Source organism: Rattus norvegicus, chromosome 3, assembly GCF_036323735.1.
Source record: "Rattus norvegicus strain BN/NHsdMcwi chromosome 3, GRCr8, whole genome shotgun sequence".
Taxonomy (NCBI): domain Eukaryota; kingdom Metazoa; phylum Chordata; class Mammalia; order Rodentia; family Muridae; genus Rattus; species Rattus norvegicus.
The window spans coordinates 85,143,115-85,166,391 of NC_086021.1; the positions used below are offsets into that span (position 1 = coordinate 85,143,115).

Below are 23,277 nucleotides of genomic sequence, written 5' to 3' on the forward strand. Positions count from 1 at the left end.
GATTAAGGCCTGTCACCCACAACCCTATTTGCCTTGCAATGCAATAGCTACCTACCCTTTCTTCCAGTAATCAACCTAAGTTCCATGTTTTCTATCTTTATTTGTTTTGTATTTCATATTTTCTAGCTCAAATTGTTTGCCTCTCTTTTCATCCTGCTGTTTAACCCACTTTCATTCTGCTGTGCAGTCTTCAAATGCATTTTTCTATTCATCTCTATGTTCTAAGGTTCCCCAGAAAATCTAGCAGGCAAAAATGAAACACATTTGAGGTTAGTGGTTTTGCAATATAAGTGTTACTTATGAAGGGTAATATTGGTCATTGTATGCTCACTATTGCAAGTATAGTGTGGGATAGACCAATGGCAACTCAGTAAGTTGTAATAAATTTTGTAAATTTAATTTTATTTCCAGATTTTTAAAAGAGTTTTACTTATTTTTATTTTATGTGTATATGTGTTTGCATTTACACATGCACACCACTTGCAAGCTTTGTGCTTGCTTGCAGAAGCCAGAAGAGAGCACTGGATCCTCTGGGACAGAGTTATAATACATTATTGTGAGCTACTCATGTGGGTGCTGGAAACTGACCGTAAATTATTGGCAAGAGCAGTAAGCACCCTTAGTGGCTGAGCCATCCTTCTAGAATGGCCACACAACCTTCTTCCAAAGACTTCACTGGTTCTCCCTGATTACTCATATAAGGAATCACATTTGTTCATACACGACTTTAGAGGAAGCAATATAGCTTTAGCTTCATGCTATGTGTTGATGGAAATGAGAACACATACAAGAGTCACAGCACGTATTAACTACCTCTAGTTTAATGAAAGCCTCCTATTTAAGTGCTTACTAGATAGATTTACCTATGTATTTCAAAAGTCACATGTGTTATCCTCCTACTGAGCAAACTCTCCTATCCTTCCTCTCTCCTGTGAACAACAAAGGCAGCTCAGGTATTGGGATAAGTTTTCATGGATCACTAATAGCGTAGCATCTGCCATTAGGCACTGAAAAGCCTGTCCTCTTAGAGCACTAGTTTTAGGAATAAATATCTGAAAAATGGAATAAACATAGAAATGATGAGTAGACCCCTGCCTGCTGGTTTTGAGTCAGACTTCCCTAGCCATCAGACCTTGGCTCTTCCACTTCTTAGATATACAACTTTACACGAATTTATACATTTTGTGGATTGTAGAGGCTAACTATTCTCCTCAAGGAGTTATAGGGAATAGGAAGGATAGGAAAATAGGTTACCAGAGCAAAGGACCTTAAGAAGTGACTGTGTCTAAATCACACTTCCTGTTTCTCTCAGTCCTGAGTGGCGAGGAACTGTATATTTTTTCTTAACATATAAACAGACAAATAAAGATATCGCCCACCAGCCATGGAAAATTTGTGAAACCTACAAACTAAGGCCAAACAGAAGCCCAGGAAAGACACTTAAAGAACAAAATCAAGATTTGGCATGTAAACTGTAGTGGGTTCTTGCAGTTGTTTTCAAATGTTATATTTGATTTTTAATTGTGTGTATAAGTGTGAACCTGTGTGTAGTGTGTGCGCCTGAGTGGAGATAGCTCAAAAGCCAGAAGAGGGTATACTATCCACTTGAGTTCAAGTTGGAGGCAATTTCGAGCTGCCTGGTGTGAGTGCTGGGTACTGAACTGAGGTCCTCTACATGAGCAATATGTGTTCTACATCCCTGAGTCATCCAAGCTTGGGTCCAAAAGCTGTGGATTTGAAGATGAAATGTTGCTGAAAGATTGTCTGTGGCACAGGAAATGAAAGAGAGATAGAGTTTGTCAGTGAATCAGCTGCAGTAAAATGTGAATGTACTGAAAAGCAGGGATAAAGAGCTGTGCAAAGCTTTGGACACATTCTCTGACTTTATAAAAAAAAATAAAACCCAGATGTTTACAAAGAATAAAGAAAACCAGAAATAGAATAATAACAGGGAAGGGATCACCTGAGCCAACATTTTGGTTTTTGTAAGAGTGGTCAGTATACAGAAATAGAGCATTTCTTGGTCAGATATGCTTGCAACATTTAAAAATATTACTTATTTTTATTTTTACATCCTGATTGCAGTTCCCCTCCGTCCTCTCCTCTCAGCACCCCACCTCTCCTCTGCCTGCCGCCATCTGCTACTTCTCCATCTCTCTTTAGAAAAAGGCTGGCTTCCCCTGAATAGCAATCAGATCAAGTTTCAGTAAGACTTAGAACCTCCCCTTATTAGGATACAACTCACAGATCATATGAAACCCAAGAAGGAAGACCAAAGTATGGATTCTTCAGCCCTACTCAGAAGGTGTAACAAAGTAATCTTCAGAGGTAGAGGGAAGGAGGGAGGGAGGGATCTGGGAAAAAGAGAGGAGGGGAGGGGAAGGGGAGAGCAGGATCAGATGTGGGAGGAGACAGGAGTACAGAGGGTCAAGAATTTGAACAGAGGTTTGTAGCAGTGGGGGAGGGGAAACTGGGGGTAGCCTCTAGAAAGCCCCAGATGCCAGGGACCCAAGAGGTTCCCAGGACCCAACAAGGATGACATTAGCGGAAATACCCAACAAAGGGGAGAGAGAACCTGTAGAGACCATATCCAGTGGATAGGCACCTTCCTGGTTGAAGGATGGGGCCATCTCAAAAATATTAATTCAGAATTGCTCCTGTCAAAGGAAATACAGGGACAAAGAGTGGAGCAGATTGAAGGAAAGGCCATCCATAGACTGCCCCACCTAGGGCATCTGCAGACACCAAACCCACTCACTATTGCTGATGTCAAGAGCACAGCTGACAGGAGCCTGGTATAGCTGTATCCTAAGAGGCTCTGCCAGAACCTGGCCAATACAGATGCAGATGCTCAAAGTCAGCCATTGGACTGAGCACAGGGACCCCAATGGAGAAGTTAGGGGAAGGACTGAAGGAGCCGAAGGGGTTTGCAACCCCATAGGAAGAACAAAAATATCAACCAACCAGAGCTCTCAAAGCTCCCAGGGACTAAACCACCAACCAAAGAGTACACCTGGAGCAAACAATGGCTCCAGCCACATATATAGCAGAGGATGTCCTTATCTGGCATCAATAGGAGGGGAGCCCTTTGGTCTACAGAGGCTCAATGACCCAGGGTAGGTGAATGTTAGGTGGGTATGAGAGCACCCGCATAGAGGTACTGGCTGGGGGGAGAGAATAGAGGGTTTTTGGAGAAGAAACTGGAAAGGTAGATAACATTTGAAATGTAAATAAATAAAATAACCATTTTTTAAAAAAGAATAAAAGAAAGTAGGAAGAGAAATCAGTTAGAGGAAAAGGGTCTCAAAAACCAGCAACACAATCAGAGACAGCCCTTGTCCTACTGTTAGAGTCTCACAAGAAGACCAAGATACACCATTGTAACATATGTGCACTTACAACATCTTGGACACTCCATTTCCTGGAAGTCCTCTGTTCTTGAGAAAACCTATAAACCTCCAACTTGACCTGCTTTTATTCTTTCTCTTCTTGGGCATGCTGTTTGATATTTTCCTCTTGCCAGAAACCCTTGAAGATTTTTCCATAAGCTATCTCCTCCCTAGTCTTTTAGACATATCACCATAGGTGAGAATTTTTCCAGATCTAGATCTAGATGAAGACCAACTAGCTCAAAGTGGCCAGGATAATGTTTCTGAACTCATGATGATGTTGGCCATCCTGAGGATATAGGTCAAGATCAGCATGGTGACAGTCTGAAAACGGCGATGCTGCTAGATGCTCGGAGTGACGGGATGGATCTGTGCATGGTAGTGATAGCATGCCAGACAGGAACAGCATGACGGACACATCAGGGCTCAGAGCGTGTTGACAAAGATGCCTAGAAAAATCAAGGAAGAAAAAGCAAGTAAAGGAACTGTCATGCCATTAAAATACAAGTTAGAGCATGACTGAGAAGAAATAGATAAAGCAATAGCTCTAGAATAGATCTAGAACATGCCTGAGGAGAAATAGATCAATGGATAAGGATGAATCTGAAACAGATCAGTCAAACTTAGGCTTATGAAGAGGCTTATAATTCTGACTCATCTGATGCTTCTAACAGGAGCAAGCTTCCTCATCCTCTCCCTCCTTCTCAATGAAAGTGCTTCCCATAGCAGAACCAATGTCATGAACCAGTCCCTGCTCTACATTTATGGCCTATGAGCCTTTCTATTGGGAATTTCCAGTGTCTCTTCCATTTCTGAGAACACCTGGGATATTGGGATCCTCAGTGCTTTTACTGTTATTTTTAGCTCCAGGACAACTCCCAGACTCACCTCGCTAGCCTTGACTCCTTGTCTACCTCCATTTATGCTTCCTTAGGTCCCCCACTAAGGCCACATCCTCTAAGATTTCCAGTTATCTTTTCACCCCATCCTGAGAAAATGAACACATTTTTGGTGGCTTTGCTTAGATACTTGGACTTACCGCAAGCATTCCTTCCTTTTGATTCTCTTGCTGAAATGAAAGGCATAAGTGCCCCCAACCAATTGATTCAATAGTCTAAAGTGGATGGTACAAGTAGCCACTATTGAGAAAAACCCACAACAACCCTCAGTACTGAGCCACAGATCACTCAACCCAAGGCAGAGAGAGGGGACTTAGTTACTGTCTACCCCATAGAAAGTCTAATAGAGAATACGGGATCCACTGGTACCTCTATGGTAAGTGTATTGTTCAGCTGTGGCCCATGGCTACCTCTATGGTAAGTGGCACAATGCTCCTGATCTAGTATCTACTAAGCATGTTGCATTTGATGCTTTTGTGAAAAATGTGTAAGTGCTGCTGTGCCAGGTTTGACTCCAGAGCAGGCTTCTGCCAAATCATGGTTCATAGAACCAAAAAAGGGCTTTTTTAAAATTTGAGCTTAGACCAATGGTTCTCAACCTGTGGGTGGCATCCCCATAGGGGTCAGAGGACCATTTCACACATAACAACTAAGACTATCAGAAAACACAGTTATTTACATTATGATTCATAACCATAGCAAAACTATAGTAACACAGTAGCAACAGAAATAATCTTTTCGTTAGGGGTCACCACAACATGAGGAACTCTATGAAATGGTTGCAACATCAGAAGGTTGAGAATCTCTGGCTTAGGTGAGAGACTTAGTCTTCTGTCAGGGTACTCTTAAATTTCAGGGCAAGGCATAGCCTAGAGCTCAGCTCTATGTGGAACTTACTGCACAGACAAGGTATTTCATTTAGAAGAGAATGCTATCAAAGTGCTGTGAACACACAGTCCCTTCTTTGCCACCTTCCCATCTTCTTTTTATTTTCCTTCTTCTGTGGTTGTTTACAGATGTGTCATCAGGGAGCTCTTCTCATGTGCATGGTAAGCATCAAGGAGAGACTTCTTAGACCCAGCTCATTTTACCTTATCTTTTGTGTTGGAGTGACTTTTTACTACTTTCTTCTAAACATTTATCTGATTTCTCTTACAATGAAATGGGTCACAAGGTCAATTCCTTGAGTAAAACTATTTTCATTCACCTAAACTTTAGGTGTTCTATGGAATAAAACCAAACAACAACAACAAAACAAATGCTCTCTTCTAAATTAGAGAGAGAAAGAGAGAGAGACAGAGAGACAGAGAAAATAACATAATGCAGGGATGCATAAAATAAAATACATTTGATCTTCAATTACCTGAGACATAAAACATGCTCATCTGAGATATAAAGAGAGCTGTCCAATTTCACAAAAATTGATTAAAGTGTCTCAAATAGACTATAAATATGTGTATGCATAATTTGCATGTTAAGTGTTTATATTTCTTCCACAGAAATACTATTGTACTGTGTGGTATCATTACTTCCCTTTCAAGTCTAAAATATTGTCTAAGATCTGTCCTAAATGGTGAGGAAGCAGCCATATAGACAGTCTCTTTTTCCACATTGCTCTTTCCACCTGGCTTTCTATTACTCTGTCCTTCCAGCGTGTTCCACATAGCTGTAATAGGAACAATAAGTCTTTGGGTGCCACAGAGATACAGAACAAAATTGGTGGCTTCTGTTACTGGACTGCATGGCTTTGGACAGGAATTCATGAGTCTTGGCTTTCCTGAGTGTATCAATGCTACTGCTGGATTATTGTTAAACTAAAAATAATGTTTGTTCTTCAGCAAAGTGTTGGGGTATAAAATTAACTCAAACAAATCAGTAGCCTTCCTCTACTCAAAGAACAATCAGTCTGAGAAAGAAATTAGGGCAATGACACCCTTCACAATAGTTCCAAATAATATTAAATATCTTGGTGTGACTTTAACCAAGCAAGTGAAAGATCTGTATGACAAGAACTTTAAGTCTCTGAAGAAAGAAATTGAAGAAGATCTCAGAAGATGGAAAGACCTCCCAAACTCTTGGATTGGCAGGATTAATATAGTAAAAATTGGCCATTTTGCCAAAAGCAATCTACAGATTCAATGCAATCCCCATCAAAATTCTCACTCAATTCTTTATAGAGATAAAAAGAACAATTTGCAAATTCATTTGGAACAATGGAAAACCCAGGATATCGGAAACTATACTCAACAATAAAAGAACTTCTGGGGGAATCACTATCCCTGACCTCAAGCAGTATTATAGAGTAATAGTGATAAAAGCTGTATGGTATTGGTAGAGAGACAGGCAGATAGACCAGTGGAACAGAATTGAAGACCCAGAAATGAATCCACATACTTATGGTCACTTGATAATTGACAAAGAAGCTAAAACCATCCAAGAAAGATAGCATTTTCAACAAATGGTGCTAGTTTGACTGGAGGGTAGCATGTAGAAGAATGCAAATCGATCCATTCTTATCACCCTGTACAAACCTTAAATCCAAGTGCATCAGGGGTCTCCACAGAAAACCAGATCCACTCAAACTAATAGAAGAAAAAGTAAGGAAGAGCCTCAAACACATGGGCAATGGGGAAAATTTCCTGAACAAGACACCAATGACTTATGCTCTAAGATCAAGAATCAACAAATGGGACCTCATAAAACTGCAAAGTTTCTGTAAGGCAAAGGGCACTATCATTAGGACAAAATAGATTGGGAAAAGATCTTTACCAATCGTACACCTGATAGAAGGCTAATATTCAAAATATAATGAGAACTCAAGAAGTTACACTCCACAGAGCCAAATAACCCTATTAAAAATGGGGTACAGAGCTAAACAAAACATTCTCAGCTGAGGAATATTGAATGGCTGAAAAGCACCTAAAGAAATGTTCAACATCCTTAGTCATCAGGGAAATGCAAATCAAAACAACCCTGAGATTTTACCTCAGACCAGTCAGAATGGCTAAGATAAAAAACTCAGGTGATAGCAGATGCTAGTGAGGATATGGAGAAAGAGGAACACTCCTTCAGTGTTGGTGGGGTTGCAAAATGGTACAACCACTCTGGAAATCAGTCTGGAGGTTCCTAAGAAAACTGGACATTCCACTTCCTGAGGACCCAGCTATACCTCTCCTGGGCATATTCCCAAAATATGCTCCAACATACAACAAAGACACATTCTTCACTATGTTCATAGCAGCCTTATTTATAATATCCAGAAGCTAGAAAGAACCCAGATGCCCTTCAACAGAAGAATGGATACAGAAAATGTGGTACATCTACACAATGGAGTACTACTCAGCTATCATAAACAATGACTTTATGAAATTCATAGGCAAATGGAATGAACTAGAAAATATCATCCTGAGTGAGGTAACCCAATCACAGAAAAACACACTTGGTATGCACTCATTGATTGGCCCAAAAGCTCGAATTACCCAAAATGCAATCTACAGACCACAGGGAGCTCAAGAAGTATGCTCAAAATGCAGATGCTCCCACTCTTTCTTAAAAGGTGGAAAAAAAATATCCATAGGAGGGAATATGGAGGCAAAGTTTAGAGCAGTATCTGAAGGAATGGCCATTCAGAACCTGCCCCACATGTGGCCCATATATATACAGCCACCAAAACTAATAAGATTGATGAAGCTAAAAAGTGCATGCTGAAAGGGACAGGATATAGATCTCTTCTGAGAGACACATCCAGAGCATGTCAAATCTAGAGGTCAGTGCTAGCAGCAAACCACTGAAGTGAGAATGGGTCCCCTGTTGGAGGAATTAGAGGAAGGATTGAAAGAGTTGAAGGAGCTTGCAACCCCATAAGAACAACAACGCCAACCAACCAGAGCTTCCAGGGACTAAACCACTACCGAAAGACTATACATGGACTAACCCAGGGCTCCAACTGCATATGTAGCAGAGAATAGCCTTGTTGAGGCACCAGTGGAAGGGGAAGTCCTTTGTCCTGCAGGGGAATGTTTGGGGGGGGCGTGGTAAGGAAGGTGGATGGGGAAACACATGTATGGGGGAGGGTGAGAGGATGGGGGCTTATGGACAGGAAACCGGGAAAGGGAATAACATTTGAAATGTAAATAAAGAAATATATCTAATAAAAAAGAAAAAGAAAATTGCACCTTCAAAAAATAAAGTTTGTTAATAAATTATGTGGAAGCCACACAAAGAAAATAGGTGATGCATTTTTTTGCCGACTTATTTTTGTCATTGTGTATTATTTTTGTCAACTCATGTCCTGTCTTGTTTTTTTGTTTGTTTGTTTGTTTGTTTTGGTTTTGTTTTGTTTCTCTCTTCTTGAGATCACCTAGAATGGAACTAGTCACCTTTGTATGTGGCATTTCTATTATCATGTCCACTATGATGGGAATGGCTTTACCTTCCTAGAGGACAGGCTCTCCCTTCCATGTACTCTTTTAGACACTTACTTGCATCTCATGATATAATGAGAAAGGGTCATTTCCTTTATAGAAATAAGTCATGTTCTGAACAAATCAAATCAGTTTTTCTTTTGGTTAATCCCTAGTTTCTCCAGATTTCCCCAAGCGGTCAACAACCCACTAAAAGAAATAAAACTGAAAACTAAATGGGTCAGGATAATTTTCATCAAATATGATTTAATTAGCAATCATATATAGTAGGAAATACAGAGAGTTACAGCATAGTAAAAACACAGGAATCATAGGTTGTCATGTTAAAAAGTAAAGTTCTGGTTAAACGAAAGGCAAATGAACTTGCAAGTGTATGGTGGGTAAAAATGCAAAGCAGGTGCAGCCGCCTATGGAGAGAGTCAGTCCCGCCTCATGGTGTGGCCTCTCACACCTATATCTGTACATTTGGAGGCATATGTGGCCTCCAGTGTGACTCCTACTTATTAGCTCCCAGTGGGAGCTGTCCTATGGAGAAAGAGGGAGGAAGGGGTATGGATGGCCAAAGGCTAAATACGAGACACATTGGGCATCGTGGGGATAGGAGGGAAAAGAAGGGAAGTGAGGAGTAGCATACATGGTCCAGGCAGTGTGACAGCTATGAAGCAGTGTGCCTCCCCAACTACCCCTGCCAGTTGGTCACAGTGCTCTATAAGTCACGTAGCCTGGACAATTAGGCCAGCAAATATATATTAATCAATGTGTGTATTCCTTAATTTATATTAACCGAGCATAGAGATCAAAGAAACAAAATAGATGTGTTTTCTACGCCATGAGAGGAGCAGAACTTCAATTTCTTCTTCCCTCCGAAGATTCTAGTTTTACTGAAAGACAACTGGCTCAATTAGGAACAATAGTAATTAGACTTCTTAGACTCTCAGATTCTACTTTAAAAGTAATTATTTTCTAGATAGTAAATATCTCATTTTAAAAAAGAAGACATCAAAAGCAGTAGTTACAGTTTCTCCATAAATAGAAATAAAATGTCCATTTTAAAGGACAAAGGCTACTAAGATACACATTCCTATTAATCTTCTCAACTCATTATTATAGATCAATCTTTACTGCTGATATTTAAAATATCCATCACATTATAATAGCTATGATACAATTCAATTATTTAACAAGATTTAGATGATAGTAGCACTTGGAATCTAATTCACAGAACATTTAGAAGCATTTTATATAGTCTGCACACAAATACATATTAAATTACAATAATGCATACTAAATATGCATAGAGAATATGGCTTACACATTAAAGTAGATCTAAGTTGTGAGTTACAAAGACCTCACTACTTAGGCTTAAAAGCTTCTGGTCATGCCCCTCTCTGAAATATTGCTTAGCCTTGTAGAACCTGGGGCCATGGGAAACACGGTGCGAGAAGCAACTCATTAGGATGTGTGAACCTTTGTGCACATCATTTAATTGACAGTAACTCTCCGTTCATTCCATCCAGTTGTCACCTTTCACAAAGTTCACAATCCCTGAAATGTATGTACACTGCAAAAGCTACATCATCTAATTGGGCTTGACCATTCCTGTTATCTAAAAAAAAGAAAAGGCCGACAGGTTGAGGAAAGGCTTCACACATGCTCAGGCAAAACATGGCCAAGAAGCAGAGCCTCTGAGGGTTGCAGTTCCTTTCTGTTCAGCAAAATTAAAAAGTTGCATCAAATAATATTGGCTAAATAATATACAGAAAATTATGGATTTCCATTTCCATATATACGTCTGAGCATGAGTGTATACACCTACAACACACACACACACACACACACACACACACACACACCTCTTATGCCTCAGCCTGTAATATATTTTTATATTCTAGTGGGAACAATAGCCCAGAAGGAAAATTCTGTTTTCCCTTCAAGTGCCCTTCTGCAATTGCAATGGCTGATGTTCCTTGTTACTTTGGCCCTTCAGCAACCTACAACCTGTGATATGACCACATACACACGGGTGATACTCTAGTGCCTTAAATCCAAATGGATGGCCGCAGGCTGGGCGATAGCATCAGGGGAAGATGGCACGGTAGGTTCCCAGCTGGAGGTCCAGTGAGGTGTTCATCCAATCACTGTGTGGCAGTTCTTACAGTCAGTTGCTACTGGCATTTCATGAACAACTTCTGAAGACGGCCTTGGTTCTCATTCTCTTCCCATGCATTTAAAACAAGACAGGCTTACCAGACTGGAATCACAAGAAAACAGGTTTTCATCATTTTGTTTTGCTTTTCTTCTACTCTTTCGTTTATTTTCTTCTTGTTGTTGTTGTTGTCCTTGTGTTGTTAACAATTGTGTGGTTGTGGGTCCTCTTGAGTGACACGGTGCAAGAAGTGCATTGAAAACCATTCTGTCTTCAGGCCAAGTCAAACATGACGGAAAGTTGAAAGTCTCCAGATTTCTCTGGCTTCATTGAAGATGGCCAAATCATGGAGGGAGAACGATGGCAGAAACAGCAGCCAGAATCCTAATGATAACTTGCAGGTACTGCTTTGCTGAGCTAAGAAGAGTGAAACTTATGCTCTTGTTCCTTATGGAGGAGTCGACTAAAATGGCCTGAGCCAAACATATATTTTTTTGCAGAAAAATCAAGGTCTTTGCATGTTTTTCATGCTGCTTTCATTTTCCTGAAATGAAAATCAAATGAAAACGAGATCAGATCAGAGGTGGGAAGGTGGGTTGGGTAGATGTGGATTAGAAGATACAAGATTTCAGTTAGATCACAAGAATAAACTTGAGAGATATATTCTTAAGATAGAGTAAGTAATAATGTATCGTGTTCCTGAAAGGTGCTGAGATTAGCTTTTCCCCTAGCCACCAAAAAGTGATGAGTGTGGGTGGGCATGCATTTAGTATTTAGTTCAGTTTAACCGTTCCATGAAGACTACAGGCTTCAAAACATGTCACACGTGAAAACTACAAGTTTGGGTAACTAAAAATAAATAAGGAAAAAATTGGGAATATTATTTAGTCTATATAAGGGTCATCAACTGAATGACCTTTTCACATAGGACTTATATACTCTACCAGAAATAAGAGGTTTGTAATGACTAGCAATTGGCTTATCTACATTATAATTGCTTTCTAGCTCTGTTCTGTATGCCTGTGTTCTGCACAGTTTTTATTTCCAGTAGATCTTTTGCATACACTGAACAGTCATTTCAGCAAACACACTGGTGACTTGCATTCCCTACATACATTTTGGGAAAGCATTCATAAATATTATAGATGTATACCATGAATATTTAAAAAATGCTGACCCAAGCCATTTTCTATCCTTTTTGTGGTGATTCATAATAAATGTTGCGCTGCAAATGTCTGTAGGGAGGAATATTGCTTAATTATGTATATTCAGATTCAGACTCACCTTAAATGACCAGGATCTCTAGAGCTAATAAATATACAATCTGTGTGGAAAGTGTGGACAGTCCTTAGAGTGGTTAGTAGCAATTAAATACATAGATGGGCATGAGATGCTGAAAAGCCATTTGGTGACTTGCTTTATTTCCAGCCTTCATGTATAAAACAGGAATTATAGCCACCATGGGATACTTAGTGTAACATATCTAAGATAGTCACAAGAGAGAGTCTTTGCACAAATAGTGAAGATTTACCTTAAATGCTAAATTACACTTAACTCTTTCAAACGAATATCTGAAGAGTCAATGACAACATCTCAAGTCTGGCATGACCCCTTCACCATTTTTCCCATGCCCCAGTTTCTAAAGCGCTTTTGATTTTTTTGATATGCATTTTGTAAAATATAAGATATTTATATTATATACACCACCCTCTCTAGTTGTCTGTCCATCCTGTGTCCTTCCAAGGCAGTAGTTCTGTTTGAATAGACCCTAATATTAATATGTCAGCTCATTAAAACTTCATGTTTCTATGTTTGTAATGTACAGAAATAGTCTTCATATTTCTACAGCATTACTACTAGGGTTATGAATCTGGCAGGGGAAAGCAAATCATAGAAGACATTTTTAAAAACCAGAGCATTATTATCCACAGATTTCTAGCAAACATGATATTTATGTTATTAATGGTTCCTATATGCCATAGAAAACGTAATTCTAAGTCTTCTCCGTCTGTAAGAGTTTCTTCTGGGGGCTTTCGCAAAAGTTGTTGCCTGAACATGGGATATGTTCTTCTAACAGGGCTATCTTGTCTGGCCTCAGTGGGAGAGGATGTGCCTAGCCTCACAGAAGTGTCAGGAGAGGGACACCTAGGGGTCCTATACACACTCAGAGGAGAAGGGGAAATGGGGGAAAGATTGGCGGGGGTGGGGGGACTGCCAGGAAGGCAGTGAGCAGGATGTAAAGTGAATAAGTAGAAAATAAAATTAAGAATTAAATAATAATAAAAGTTAGGTTTCTTGTCTCAAAGGTTAAATTACCTCTTGTGTTTAAAATAACTGAACTCTTAAAGTTCGTTCACACCTATGGATGTGTGTCAGCATGCTTTTCTTCTAAGTCTTCTGAGTTCTTATGAAGATCAAGTTCGCCTAGAAACATCAAATAACAAACAGGTAAGACAAATTTGGCCTTTGGTGGCAGGGAAGGGAGGAGGGGGGAAAATAACATTCCCAAGAGATGGAGGTTTGTAAAGCGCTGAAGACAGAATTTGATAGTGGATTTCGCATACACGAGAGAAGCATTTATGAAGTCACACGCAAGACTGGGTGATTTTTCTGGATGTTTCTTTCACTGAAACCAAGTTTAAACAAACCTTAATGACCAATGCCTTTAACCATGTACTGATTGGCTGCTGCTGTGAATTTAAAACAAATTAGAATAAGTATGAGAGACTAGTAATGTTTCGGATAAAATAATCTGCCAAAACAAATTAATAGAATTTATAGTCTTAGAGACTTATATAAACCCCAGCTTTATATGAGCCCTGAGGATAAGGAAAGCAGTAGTGTGGAAATGGTCCCAATGCTTCAGAAGATGTTGGAGGGAACTGATTAAAAATTGAATAAAGTTTCGGATAAACATAAAAGGAGACCCGAGTGGCCCCTGGACCAGTCCCAGTGCCACAGTTCACACTCGCTAGACCGGGCAGGTATGTAGACTGACTGTGTATCTTGTGAGTGAACGGGTGGCACATCCAGATACTCCCCATTAAGGACCACAGCCGGAGAGGTTAGCCAGCCTGTTGTCAGGACAAGAACGTCCAGCTGTCCTACAGCCTCCCAGAAACTTGCTGTTACGTTTCCAGCTCTTGTTCCACTCCAATATGTTCACATGGAGCCCTCGGAAGGCACTTGTTCCCATAATGCACTTAAAGAAAACCCAAGCCAATACAGTCTTCTCCCCATCTGCTCACATAACTCTGCACTTTCTCAGGCATGACTAGGTTCCATTTCCAGTGTGCCTCGAGCTATAAGCTCCCTCTTCCCAGGGGAATTCTCTTCTATTGATTTGAGATAAGAAGAAGGAGTGAATCTACCTCTCCACTGTAGAGATCTCTTTACTGGAATTTTCTCCATAAACCCTTTTCTATTTTCAGCAACTTAATATTTCGTTTTTTAAACTCATACTAAGAAGTTTATAACAGGGTTCTGAAACTTCTTTGACATTGTTCCTCACGGCTTGGTTTGTTCTCGGACATTTATCATCTTGGAACCTTGGTTTAAACTTCAAACTTAATATCCTGTTATTCAAGACCAGATCAGAAAATAACACTTTACTAGAAAAGAACAAACAGCAGGGATAAAAATGGACTGCCTTAAAAGAAAGTAACGTAAATATTTATCTCATTTGCAGAGAACTTTTTACAATGGGTAAAGGACACTAAAGTCTACATAATCAAATGGTTTTATTTCTAGTGAAGGCTTATCAGTTAGGAAAAATGGAAGATGGATTAAATAATAAAATAAGAAAATTAAATCTTAAAACTGTGCAAATGATATCTAAAAGTAATTTTGTAAGTGCAATTAGAAAAGGAGTGTTAGGACCAAGTCCATAGTTTTGCAGTACCAAAAGAGCAATCCTTCTTCCAAATTGCAAGGTCCTGGCATTTTCAAGTACACACATGCACTCACGCACACATGCACACAACATTGTCAAGTGATTTCATAGAAGCTGGGTTATTCACAAAAATTAAAGACCTCATATATCAACACCACATTATTTTAAATTCATCTTCAGTTGCAGAGGCCTTTGTAATTAACTTGGGTATGTTATGAGTAAGTCCCTCTTAGGCACATAATTTTGACAGCATCCCTTCAGGAAAGAGGAACCAACTAGGAGCATTCATCCCCTCAAAGATAACTTTACATAACCTTCCCACTTGAAGCGTAGTTTATATAAATGATCTTAAAAGCCACACATGGAATCCAAGCATTTACTCTGTTCTAATATGATACCGCTCATCCTTTCAGCCTGATCAAATGTATGTTCTTTTCAAAGTAAAATTTATAAATAAAATACATATTATCAGAAGGAATTCCAGTTAAACTGCAATCCGACATCAGCATAGTGAAGGAAGCTACGGAAACACAGTGGTACTATATGTGCCTCTTTGGAAATTGTGTGAGTGACAAGAACTAACTACAGGTTTATCCTCTATATGATTTTGAAGTAGTAATGGCATCAAATTAAACTTCAATATACTCCGTTAAATATATTATGAAATATTTATATTTATGCCAGTAATATTTACTTGCAATATAGCCTACAAATGATATGCATGATAATTAAGTTAAAAGCTAGGAAAAATAATCTTCCATCAGATTCACACACATAGTTCTAGGTTAAAATACTTTCTCTGTAGAGTTACCCCATATGGGTAGATAAAACTATTTCCAGAAGTTATAGCTTATTAAGTGAACATTCCAGTGCATTGTTGACATCAGAGATGTTCTTAAACAATTCAGGCAATTGTCACTGCCATTGGTTCCCACCTGAACCAGATTGTAAAATCTTATTAATGAAGATGGTACACAGTTTTGTTATAGGATCGGAAAGGCAAACAATAACTGAGATCAGAGCTCCTTCTTTAATGGACAAGGTTCATTGTTCTAAAAGATTCTGCACAGGCCGATGGCGAAAGACACTCAACAATACTCACATTCATCTGGTGACCCAGTGTGCCACACTGCCAATGACCAGGTAAGGTGTCCTAACTGAGGCGATTGTTATTATCGGGGCAACCAAATGTTTTATGATTGCAGTTAAGGCCCACTATACAGAAATGAATTCGTGTTTGGTAGTAGTGGTGGGATTCGGTGAGATAAGCAGATTCTGGGGTACCTGAAGTTACTATAGTTACCTCTCGATATATTCACAGTGTGATATCATCATTGGAAGGCAGTGGAAAGTGGGAGAGAGTATCTACTTGGAGAGAATAGATCACTAGGCATCCCCCAGAAAGACGTACATTCTCCCAGCTTTCCGTCTTCCTGTTAAACATGAAGTGGTAAGATTGCTAGATCCATCTATTTTTATTACCATATATTTACTACCATCTATTTTTATTACCTTACCAGATTAATGTTCCAACAGTCCTTGGACTAAAATTGCTATAATAACAAGTTAATAATTTTTGGTTATAGACATAGATATAGATAGAGAGAGATGATAGAGATATAGAGATATAAAGGGGTGTGTGTATGTGTGTGTGTGTGTGTGTATGTGTGTGTGTGTGTGTGTGTGTGTGTGTGTGTGTGTATCCTGGTCTTCCTAACCTTGTGAGTTATAGGCCTTTAGCACTGGTTTGTAAGGGTGAGTTTTGAACAGTGAAGAACTATGAGGTAGAAAAGATGCACAGCGTTGTAGACGGAGCACCTAAATGTAGTGGTAAAATGCCAACTAGAATAAAGAACTTAAAGATGACTTGTGGTGAGTAGTCAGATGAATGAATATTCCATGGTGAATTGTGCTAGAGAGCCCTTCCTTGTGCTACACTGTCAAGAATTTCTCTACACTCTGGTCATACCCAGATTTTTTTTTAGCAAGTTAACTCTAAAACAAGGAAAGTTTAATGCATTCAGCCCATAGTTTGAATATTGCTAGCTGCTTTCAGTCACATTACAATGAAAGATGGAGACAAAAAGTAAACCTGAAGCATTAGGGAACTTGAAAATTTCTCAGAAAATGAAAGTTGAGATTAGCTGGGCAGTGGTGGTGCACGCCTTCAATCCCAGCACTAGGGAGGCAGAGGCAGGTGGATCTCTGAATCCCAGGCTAGTCTGGTCTATAGAGTGAGATCCAGGACAGCCAGAACTTCCCAGAGAAACCCTGTCTTTATAAACCAAAAGGATAATAATAATAATAATAATAATAATAATAATAATAATAATAATGAGAACAAGGAAGATGCAGTTGCTAAAGAGATACCGAAACTACAAGGAAGCCAAAGAGCTTGAGATGTGGCCATGTGGTAGAGTGCGCAACTAATATCCAAGGCCCTAGGTCCAATCCTCAGTACTGCAAAACTAAGAGAAAAGAATTTAAGAAAAGGAAGCAGGAAGAGGAGGAATAATGATTATAATAATATAACAATAATCTACCACCACCAAATATTTTATACTGAAGCAATAAAATAGGAATGATATCTTGAGGATACCTTGACCAAGTTCAAAAGGTTTAAGGGTATAAACTTAATTGAAAGATTAATTGAACACTATAGAGTTTTCTAGCATACGGTGACCTAGTTTGGGGGAACCCTTTTATTACAGTAGCACCCCTCATCAGTAGATGGATTCAGAGACTCCCTTTTTCAGTGGAACATCCCTGTCTTTGCCTCTGTCTGGAGAGTGTCCCTGAACACAGGTGGCTAGCTTTGTCTGTAAAGTGACCTTCTGCAGAGCTCTCTGCAAGGCTGCATAATTCAGCACACACGCACACACACACACACACACACACACACACACACACACACACACACACACACACACATACACACACACACACATACACACACACACACCACTACACCACTCTTTTTGCCCACATGATTATTCAGTGCTGTATTAGAGCCAATCGGCCCTTTCTGCTTGCTTGATGCTAGGACCAAATCCACCCATATGCCTAAAAAAAGCCCCTGTATACCTTATCCCAGAAACAACGAAGTAGACTTGCTTGCTACAGTTGTCTTCAGAGGTCATTCCACCATACTCATGGCCATCTGAAGCCTGCTTTCTGCCTCTGTCCCTTTGTCTTCTCAGGCTGGTGGCCAACAGCCTCCTAGGAGAAAGGGGGTCCACAACCTAGGGAAATGTTTCACCTGGCTCTTCACCCAGGTATACAGAAACTTCTGCAGACATGGCCCATGGGATCCTAGGCACTGCTTGAGCTGATAGCAAATCTGTGCATTGTCCATTTGATGCTTGCAGACATGCAGAATAAAGGGGTTTAGGGACCATGGAGGGGTCATGAAGGTTTTGCAAAATACACAAAGTATGGGGCATGGTTGAAGTCCTTATATTCTGGTCTTTAAAGCACATTGTCTGAAGCTGTGAAAATGAAGACAAAAATGCTTAGAAGTCTCTGTAAGGTTAAAGATGACTGGAAAATGGACTGTACGCTAAGGAAAGTCTTAGGCCAGGCAAGTTAGTAGTTTCCAAAGAGAGGCCATACTAAGGGCTCAAGAACAGGGATTTGCACAAATTAAATGTATGCCTCAGAACCAGATATAGAGTTGTAAAATTTGGCACTTTTTCCTGTTGGGTTTTGGCCTTGCTTTGGTCATAGACTTCCTTTTCCATTCCTAATTTATCCTTTTTGGAATGGCAACATTTACTCCATGCCATTGCATATGTATTGGAAGCAGGTAAGCTTCTTTTTATATTTTATAGGAACTAATGGTAAAGTTTTCCCTTACTCTTTAAGGAGCCAACCACCCATGGGCTGAACATCTGAAACAAATCCTTCTCTGCTGGAATTATTTTCTCTAACAATTTGTCACAGAGTCTAGGAACCAGACTAATATTACAAAATACTTCATTTTATAAAGTGTTATATACATTTCAAATCAATAACTTTTTACATGGTCTTACCATTGAGTTCTGGACAATAACCAAGAGCATTGGCAATGGTTTGTAATATTTAAGAGATCCCACTTACTCATAAAGAGGCAATCCTTTCCTGGTCATGGGGTTTTATTTGCTAACATATGTGTCCAGTTGGGGCATTGTCTCTGTGTCCAGTTGGGGCATTGTCTCTGTGTTATAGGGTGCTTCTGATATATATATATGCTTTATATATATGAAACTTCCACAGTACTAGGTTTCTACATGGCTTCTTCAGAAGGGCTTTAGTGTTAGCTCTCCGTCCTCTATGTCCTCTTTTATCCATCCCTGCATTTGATTCTTCCTGTTCCATATATCTCTTTCTTTCTTTATATTACTGTGCTCTATCTGTCTTCCTGGAACGATTCCCCATCTCCATGTCCCCTTATTAGTTTCCTAACCTCTGTGGGTATTTCAGGTGCTAACATCCACATATGAGAGAAAGTGTGTGATGTCTGTCTTTCTGGGTTTAGTTTACTTTGCCCACATTGATTGTTTCCAGTTCTATCCATTTGCCTCTGAGTTTCATTTTTCTGAACACTGGAATAATGTCTCTTTGTGTAATGCATCACACTTTTTTTACCCATTCTTCAGTGGAGGGACATCTCCACTGTTTCCCTTAACTGATATTTGAACAGAGCAGCAAGGGACATATGTGAGCAAATTTCTCTGATGTAGGATATAGAGTCCTTTGGGGATATGCCCAACCATTATATAACTTGATTATATAACTATAATCAAGCTTTTTGAGGAGTCTCCACATTATTTTCCAAATGGCTGCATAAGCCTATATCCCCACAGTAGTTGCATATGTGAATTCGCAGAGATTGTGATCGTGTGAAAAACTTGTACAAGCTCAAGCCAGAAAAATATCTTAGCATGAGGAGAAAGGAGGTTAATTAATGCTAAGACGCACCCTAAGCCTGAATGTTACTGCCATTTGATAGTAGCTGGAAAAGAAACGCCAGTTTTCTTTATGGGTGTGATTCCTGGGAGATCTCCAGAGAAGACTCCACACCCAACAATGTTTGGGCAACACGTATTCGAATGGGTGTTTACTTGTTATCAGTAATAAAATGAGAAAAATTGAGTCTAAAAGGTATGCTAATTATTTTCTTTTATCTTTTATAGGTAGAAGAGTAGCTCACATTACTGGTCTTGTGCACATTCATCAAAATCAATTTCAGGAATGGAAACTTGAAAATAATAAAGTGCAAATGTGTGAAATATTTCGGCTGCACTGAAAGTAGTTGATGAACTAAAAGTTCTATTTAAATTTCAGTTTGGTAAATAAATAGAAGCCTCCAATTGCTTTTATAGCCCAAATATATTAATGTAGTGATCTACTTTGCTACTGCCTGAAAGGAGACTGGTGGATATAAGTAAACTTGGTTTTGTAACACATAGTCTTGAAAAAGAAAATCGTGGGTCCCATTCTATATAGAAACCATGGTGTTGCGTTCTCCTGTACATGTAGAATGGTTGGAAACATGGGAAGACATAGGGGTTACATCTTTAATGTGAGTGGCATAGCCCAACATGCAGACAAAATTTCTTTAACTTGCCTATTTGTTGCCATTTCTGTTAATTCTAAAATTAAAAAAAAATGATGCTGTTGATTTTAGTCAAAAAAAAAAAAAACCAGCACAATGTTACTATCATAAGGAACCATTTCCCAAACTGCTGTTCTTAAACAACATCAGAATGCAAAATCCAATGATGAATTAACATCTGTCACCTTATTAATTATCTACAGCCTATGGTATCCAATTTTCCCTAGATTTCTGGGTTTATATATTTAAAATTATATGTATATATAATTTAATTGTCAATGATAATTATTAATAATAATGAAAACATTAATGTTATATTTATATTATATGTATTTAGTTAGAGCAGGGGCATGTAGAGGTCATAAGACGACTTACAGGAGTCAGAGCTTCTATTTACATGGGTGGTGAGCACTGAATAACTTCACCAGCCCTGGGTTTATATATTTTAAGTACAGCTCCCAGATGAATATAATAATAATAATAATAATAATAATAATAATAATAATAATATACTTAAATCTTAAATTCAGAACATTTAGAAAGGACTGAATACATAGTAGCCTTTCTATCTTAAGTTCTCGATGAAATCTGTTTGTACTTTAACACAATTGTGTCAATATTTTCTAACTTATTTAAATCATGGGGAGACTGAGAATGACATGTTGAACTAGTAAATAATAGCAAGAACAAGTACAGAGTCATAGAGAATATTCTTAGCAAGCCATAGTCCTTATCATTGAATTATCAATTTCATTTTGCACAAAAAGTTTTATTTATGTATGGAGCAGATCTGGGCCTTCTACTCCAGAGCTACCTTCTGCTTCACAAACCTGAAGATGTTACTCATACAGACGTACTCTCTGACCCAAGACAGTAAGTGTATACAAATTTCAAAAACCAAGAAATTTTTTAGTTGTCTGGAAATTATAATGTTTCAACATGAGAAGTATGAGACATATGTGGGTTTTTTCATTTTTAGGCAAAGAAAAACTAAAAAGATTTTGAACTCAATTGCCTACCGGTGATAGAGCAGTTTGACAGCAAGAAATGTAAGCAGTGTTTTGTTACAAACAAAACAATAAACATAAACAAACAAAAATAGAATTATCTTTCCATTAATGTCTGTGACTGTAAACACTGTAGTAAAAGATTAGCCAAGAATAAAATTTAAAAAAAAAAGACAAAAATCCAAGACACACACAGTCCTATACCCTTGGGACTTTCAAAGTGAAGAGTTGCTAATGTGTGGAAGAGAAATCACAAGACTTGGACCTCCGGGAGAAGTAATTAATTTAAAATCCCTATATCTGTAGTACTCTATACTCAAGAAATAAAACTATATAAGTGTTGGTATTTTGTTTTGACCTATTCTTCAGCCCTCTTCCCAGACCAGATCACCTATAGCAGATTTCAGAGGTCTGGAGCTTTACACAGTGGTAGCCTTGCAGAATCAGCCATGGCCAGGGTAAGACCTTGTCTCTAACCTGGAGACTGCAAACAGCTCATCTTTTAATGTTAATGGTCAACAAGTATATAATTGGTCAACAACTGAATGGCGACAACATTGTGTGTTCCCAACTTGGGAGGATGAGACTCTGGAAATTGTATGTGTGTCTATTTTTTCCACTTATCAGGATCAGGCTTAAGAGGATGGAGCTAGACTGACTTCCTGACAGGCCGTGAGATGCCAGTTCAGGGGACTAGGCCTAAGTTCTGTTTCCCAGAACTGAACAAAAGAGTTCCAGGAAAAACCACAGTCTCTGGGCAGCCAATCAGGAGCTGCTCTGCCATCTGGCCTGAAGCAAGAAAAGTTAGCCAGTAATGGTTCTGGAAAGTCCCCAGAACCTTAGCCAATCCCAGAGACAACAGTATCCCTAAAGACAGAGCCAACCAATGAGGATAAAGGTCACATACAATTCCTGAAATTCCCCTAAATGGCTTTCAATCGAGCCTATGAACTACCACCACATCGCCATTTTGATGAATGGTTCCCCCCTGCTTGCTGGTAATTCTGCAGAATAAACCTCTCTCTCTGATTTTACATACTATTTGAATCTGAGGTATTCTCTTCCGTGATTCTTGGAGCCTTACAGCTTTTCCCTTCCTCTTCCTTTGTTTCCATTTACCTTGTGAAATCTAAAATTACAGTCATTATGAGGCCGAGATACACAATTTTCAACAAATGTGTTTGAGATATTGGGAAAAACCCAGCAAACCCTGAAATCTAGCATGTTCTAAAATCTAGCAACAATTAGATGGTCTTCATGCTATACCGTAAATACTGCTTGACAAATTCACACATGGAATTAAATTGAAACCACAGAGTATCTCCCAACATTTTGTTTTTTAATAGGAGTTGTTTATATTACCTTTGTCTTATGTCAACACATCTCAAAAGGCTTACAGGATTAGTACTTATCTATGTGAATCCTCAGATCAGCCAAGAGAGAAATTAATCCTCAACACCCAGCTACCCTAGCACCTGGGATGAGGAAGACACTTCTGTTGTCATGGCATCACTCTCATGCCAATTATTTATCTCCTGTGCACCAATTCTTATCTAATGTTGCAGATTATGGGAAGGGGTTATTTGAAGGGTCTCATCCCACTACAGTTTTTGGATGAAGTGATGGAAGAAATCATTTACTTGTATGTTCATGTAAGTTGTTCCTGTTGCAATACATTTGCAAACTCACGCTTTAAAATGAAAAAAAAAAAGCACGCTGAGCAATTAGCTATGAAGTAGTTTGTAGATCAACAATGACGGGATTTGTGACCTCTGCAGATTCATGCAATAGGGTTGTTCTCACGTTGGAAGTTAAGTGATTTAAAATAAATTGTGGGCGTTGCACTATTTTTCCATCAAGCTAACATCAAAGTTTTGTCTTAGTAGTCATTGCTTTTATATAAGAATGCTTCAACTCCTCATTG

The 23,277-nt window shown here is 39.0% G+C and overlaps 1 protein-coding gene across 5 annotated transcripts in view; it reads right to left on the reverse strand.

Moving 5' to 3' along the window:
- Positions 1–8,938: 8,938 nt before the first annotated feature.
- Pde1a (phosphodiesterase 1A) overlaps positions 8,939–23,277 on the reverse strand; it is a 280,237-nt gene continuing 265,898 nt past the window's right edge. For 4 of the 5 annotated variants that reach the window (XM_063284612.1, XM_039105908.2, XM_039105909.2 and 1 more), the window contains 2 exons: positions 13,175–13,282; positions 8,939–11,402 (listed from right to left, as the gene is read on the reverse strand). In XM_063284612.1, coding sequence (XP_063140682.1) covers positions 13,218–13,282 — 65 coding nt within the window. In that variant the 3' untranslated portion in view covers positions 8,939–11,402; positions 13,175–13,217. 5 annotated transcript variants of the gene reach the window in all.